This window comes from Chelon labrosus (assembly GCF_963514085.1).
Source record: "Chelon labrosus genome assembly, chromosome: 16".
Lineage (NCBI taxonomy): Eukaryota > Metazoa > Chordata > Actinopteri > Mugiliformes > Mugilidae > Chelon > Chelon labrosus.
Genome location: NC_140349.1, coordinates 3,795,319 through 3,801,397, shown reverse-complemented (window position 1 = coordinate 3,801,397; position 6,079 = coordinate 3,795,319). Strand labels below are relative to the sequence as shown.

General features: G+C 39.5%; 1 protein-coding gene across 1 annotated transcript; it reads left to right on the top strand.

The window, feature by feature from the left end:
* On the top strand, positions 1-3,754 carry LOC311500951 (uncharacterized protein; the record flags this gene model as incomplete). Its single annotated transcript, XM_084562586.1, has 6 exons — positions 1-4; positions 1,155-1,427; positions 2,646-2,948; positions 3,168-3,272; positions 3,570-3,587; positions 3,693-3,754. The coding sequence occupies 6 exons, from the start codon at positions 1-3 to the stop codon at positions 3,737-3,739; spliced, it is 750 nt and encodes a 249-aa protein (XP_084418712.1). The 3' UTR covers positions 3,740-3,754.
* Between the last annotated feature and the right edge of the window lie 2,325 nt (positions 3,755-6,079).

Below are 6,079 nucleotides of genomic sequence, written 5' to 3'. Positions count from 1 at the left end.
ATGGGTTTGTTTATGTTTTCTGAAGTCGCAGTGCGTTGAGCTCTCTCGGCCACCGTACCCACGTGACACTATGACGCTCAGACAGACAGCGAATGAAACGACTGGAGGGAATATATGAATCTGTGAGCGTTCAGAGAAAATGAAACCACTGACTGGATATTTGTTTGAACCTATGAGCACTGACAGAGAAAAGAAGCGCGATTTATGAATTTACTTAGTTCATTTCATTCATTTAATTACAATTAAATTCAAGTAAAATGAAAACGTTACTTTTGATGCTTCTTTCTACTCACGCGTCAGCACTAGGTAAGATTATATTCATTGTTGAGGGGGAGTATTTTTAATAAAACTAATCTTTCAGTTCACTGTGTACAGCACAGCAATGTACAGGCATTTAACACTACACATAAATATAAAAAAAGCTAAAAATAAATCAACAATAAAAAAGAACAAAAATCTATACACAATATTTACAAACATGTAAGTTTAATGTGCCCTTTTTTTGGTTTGACTGGTTGTAAAGAATGTAGCAAAACATTATCACCCAATTCTGTGTTTCACCTTGTTAGTCAACTTCACTCCAACTCAGTTCCACCAATGTTACACGTATTTATGGATTATATGGTAAACAGAGTCCATTTACAAAGCACCACCCAGCGGTGGGCAGGTCAACCTGGCATCACAGGTGGAGAGAAATTGAACAAAATGTCGTCACGCACATGGACACCGATTCAAAGGTTAACGTAAATGAAACCTCTGATATTACAATCCTTGTAGCTGACGTGACCCAGGCAGAACAAAGGAACAATTTACAGTAGCAGGTTAACAAGGACTCCTGACCAAAGACTAGCAGACAGGTGTGACAGCAAGGTGGAGTGACAGCGGGGACGGCCAATCACACAAGAGACGGCAGAGCCAATGGAGGAGCTTGTGGGCGGGGCTAAACTAAGGGAAACAGGCTTCAGCTTGAGCGGCCGTTTTCCGCTTGGTCCTAGTGCTTGACCTGTCTCTGGTTACTATAGTAACATTGTTTTAGGACGGTAAAAAGTGCAGGGGACATGTCCCCTTTGCCCCCCCAAATTACGTCCGTGGTTGTTCCAGTTGTTGCAGGTCTTTTATTGATTGTCATTGTGTTAACGTTGTTTGTTCCACAGTGAAACACTCACTGAAATATTACAGCTTTGGATCATCTGGGCTGCCAAACCTCTCAGAGGTTGTGTTTTCTGCATCGGTGGATGACATCCAGACTGTTTACTGCGACCACAGAGAGACAGAGACAATAAAACCAAAGCAGGACTGGATGAAGAAAGTCTTAGAAAATGACACTCAACAAATGACCTGGTACACTAGACAGTGTTCTGAGAAAAAACCCAACTTCTTCAGAGCTACGATGTTTACTTTGAAGCAGCTCTTCAACCACAGTGAAGGTACCTACTGTATGCTGATCACACTATATATAAACCAAACTGTCTTATGAGATGATAACCAAACAGATATTATATCAATATACCAATTTAAATCCTGACACGTAATAATATTGAATACTTGGTTCTTCATGTTCATGTCAGGTAGCAATCTCACCAGTAACCACTAGATGGCAACATCATACAAAGGACTCTCCTCTACAATCAATGAATAATCACCATTCAGCAGCTTTGGGTGGAAATACAACTTCTTTAGTAAAACTGAAAAGTAAATTCACTCATTTTAATCATAAGATTCAGTTCATCAAATTTCATTTTAGTTGCAGCAAATACATTTCAACAATTCAAACATGTATTATTCAGCTAATGCAGCGAATAATTATACAATAGTTCATTAAACCACATAACTCATTATTTAAATGATGTCTGAATCAAAGACAACAAACATCTTGGAAAGTGGATGAACAATGAAATGAACAATGTTGTTTTAATTTATCTCTGTTTCTCAGGTGTTCACATTTTACAGCTTATTGAAGGCTGTGAATGGGATGAAAGAACTGGAGAGGTTACTGGTGTTATGAAGTTTGGTTATGATGGAGAAGACTTCATTGAACTGGATCTGAAGACATGGACATGGACCGCTATGAAACCAGACGCTGACTTCACCAAACAGAGATGGGATACTGATAAAAATAGAATAAAACAAAATGAGGTGTTCCTCACTCATGTTTGTCCTGAGTTCCTGAAGATGTAGTTTTGCTGGAAGAGCTCTCTGATGAGAATAGGTAGAGTCACATGATGATGTTTGATGGACAAGATAGTCTTTGACTATTTTATGTGGAAGATAAAGACTGACTTAAAGTCAGTGCTGGGACTATGATAAACAGTGAAAGTTAGAAATAGAAAGTTGTTGACTGAATATTGACACTGACTGACTGGTTTGCTGTGAAAGATAAAAGTGGAAGATCTTTCTTCTTTGACTGAGTTCATTTAGTGGTGGGTAACAAATTACTAAACCCAAATATTAATAAAATTACAGTCACACAATGTCAGCGTCAGTTCCAGTTCCAGTATGATCAGCTGCAAACTTTAACATGCTGCTATTATCATTATTATGTTAGAAAATATATAGTATGTATGTAACTGATTCTTTATATTTACCTGATTGATTTCTTCATCTTTGTTTCACCTTCCTCCTCACATCTCTCTCTCTCTCCCCAGCTCTCCCCTCAGTGTCTCTCCTCCAGAAGACTCCCTCCTCTCCAGTCAGCTGCCACGCTACAGGTTTCTACCCTGACAGAGCCATGATGTTCTGGAGGAAAGATGGAGAGGAGATTCATGAAGGAGTGGAACAAGGAGAGATCCTCCCCAACCATGATGGATCCTTCCAGATGAATGTTGACCTGGACATTTCATCAGTCTCACCTGAAGACTGGAGGAGGTACGACTGTGTGTTTCATCTCTCTGGTGTGGAGGACGACATCATCACCAAACTGGATAAAACAGAGATCAGAACAAACTGGGGTAAGAGTGACTGTGGTTTGTTGGATATTTCAGGCCTTGTCCTGCAGGTTAGTTGGTAATTTATCTAACCAGACTGTAATGAGGCTTTGAGCCACAGAAAATGTTAGAAGAAGAGTTTCATTTTATACAGATGCAAAGTAAATGAGGTGGAATGTACCTCTGTTCTAACCTTCTTTATCTGGACTGTTCTTAATCTGTAGTTTGTTCTTTGTTCAACAGAGAAGCCCAGTAACATGACCACCACCACCATCATCACCATCATCACCATCATCATCACTGCAGTGTTTGTTCTTGTTGTCGCCTTTGTTTATAAAAAGAAACAAGGTGAGCTACTTTGATTTAGTCTTTGAGTTGAATCCTACAATTTGAAGCATCCAGCAGTAAAAGCTGAGTAAGTCTCAGAGTCAGGAGAAGTCAGGAGAACATGACTATACTATGATGATGAGGGAGAGAAGTGATGAAGAAAGAAACAAAGTGAGAACTAAACAGAAGAGCAGAGTGGATTTATTCTTCAGGTTGAGTGAGTAGAAGAGGATCATATTCACTGGAGATAAGATGATGAAAGATATTCTGACATTAACAACTGGAACTGAAATGACCTGTCTTTACTTTTCATTTCAGACCAAAAGGCTCCACCTGGTAAGTAAAACTGATTTTATTCTGTTTCTACTGATCTAACAAACTGTTGATGATTTCTCCAGACTATGAGTTGACCTTTAACTCTGTTTGTTTCTGACCTTACAGATAGTGGAGACAGCGCCGCGATGCAGTTGAATCCTATCCCAGTGTGATCCAACAGGCCAGCATTAAATACAGGTGAGAACACAACCACCATGCGTTATCTCCTCTCAGACCCCTTTTGGAGGTAGTTTGTTACACATTTGAAGCCAGTAACATTAATTATCTGGTTATCATACCATCTGTCAGTGTTTAGGATACATCAGACAGCAAGTGAATATTTGTCCTCAAAGTTGACGTTAGAAGCAGGACACATGGACAAATGAAAGGATCTGAACGACTTTGACAGAAGTCACCTTGTGATGTCTTGTCGACTGAGTCAGAGCATTTCAGAAACCGACGCTCTTGTGTGATGTATGGCAGAGAGGGATGCAGGAAGTTGGAAGCAGAGGTTACACAACAGCAGGTTCAAGATCTCCACAGTGGGAGATGTAAAAAAAAAAAGGGTCTAGGCAGTAACTTTGAGACATGTGAGCTCAGTTATCTTATCAGATGATTTTATTTAACATGTATCAAAGCTGGAATCTCTGATCAAGTATTGTCCATGTGAATGTAGACACTGATGGCTGATATCTTACTGACCATAGGAAGTGGATGGCAGAGCGGAGCACTTCACGTCACCTGCTGCACTGCTGTGTCTCCAGTCCAGCAATGAAGCACACAAAGAAGACACTCAAGGAGACGGGAACAGAGGCAGAGAGGCTGCAGGCTAAGGAGAAGACACAGACTGGTCTTCACAGAAGGTCACATGACCTGCAGTTTGGTTCTGATGTCTACAACAGGTCCAACTCAATGAAACCACATTTCATTTCTACAGTATTCATGTCCGTTGTACTACCAAGTCGTTCGTTAAGGACTTTTTAAACCTCATTGAATCTTTTAATCAGGTGCTAGTCTGTGGCAGCTTCTACACATGAGTATGTTTACAAGTTTGTGATAACATTTTATTTTTTATACCTAAACTCAAGCTGTAACTGAGATTGAACCATGACTGAATGATGACACTCAGAGCTGTCAGACGAGGGTGCAGGAGAACAGAGAATTCCTCTTTTTAACACTATTAATCCTGTTTTAATACCTCCTTCAGTCTGATTGTCTCAACTTCAGAAACTGTTTACAGGATTAGGTGTCGGTGGATTTAAAACATGCAGTATTACATCCACTGATTTAAAAAAATCCAACCTGGACACCCCGGTCTTCTCAGACATTGGACCAACTTCTAACCCCTATTTCCTTTTAAGATGTTGGAGATAGCTTTGCTCTTACAGCTGCAATTATTTTTAGTCTCACATGGTTTCCTAGAGGTGTTCCATTCTGGTTTTAAGTCTCTTTTAAAAGTGTTTTAATGATCTTCTCTGTTAGCCTTAGTGACGCTGTTTCTACATCTGCACCCATTCCTTGTGGAGTCCCCCAGGGATCTATTCTTGGGCCGATTTTATTTTCCCTGTACATGCTCCCCTTAGGCCACATCCTCAGGAAGTACGCCGTCTCATTCCATTTTTATAAACATGATACACAACTTTACCTGAAACAGAACAACTATAACTCCCTAAACCGCTCCTGGACTGTCTCAAGGACATTAAAGATCAGATGGCCTTAAATTTCATAAATTTCAGCAAAAGTGAAACTGAGGTCATGACGGTGCCTGTGAGGCTGCTCATATATAAGTTCCCTCCTCCCATATGTCAAACTGGAGAAACAGATCAATTCACTGGTCTAGTTTTCTACCAGTTTCTTTCAGGGTTTTAAAACTAATGGTTATTCATTTGTATTTAATTCATTTTGAGGGCAGCTCTTTTTTATTGTGTTTAAATCTAATATTCTTGTATATTTTTACCTTTTTTGTACGTTGAGTATTTTTTACATGTCTTGACTACTACGAACACCACTTTGATCAACAGTTGCTGCTTTTAAATGTGCTTTATAAATAAATTGACACTGATAGTGACTTTGTTGTTGACTGTCATACTTTGTTATTCTTTCTCCCTCCTTCAACATTTCCTCTCTCTGTTCTTTTCCTCCTCTTTCTGAGCTCACCTGAACTCTCACAGCAGTTACTTGTTCTCTTGCAGCTCAGCGTATTGACTGAACTTTAATGTGGATGAAGATCCTAAATGATATGGTAGATAAACACATCATCTGAGCTGTTTTTAGTTCATACAGTGATTAAGGTTGACCTGACAGCTGACACATTTTTACCTTTGAACACATGCAGTACTATCAGCCTTTTATTTAGCTCTAATCAACAGTATATATGAGTAATTACAGTCTTGGCAATGAATCAAATCAGAAAATATAAATGTGTCTCTGCATCCTGTCATGTGTCTGTGTCTCTGCTGCTTCATCTAAAGCTGTCTGTCTCTACTTGTCTGCTGCTAAAGTCCAAAACACAC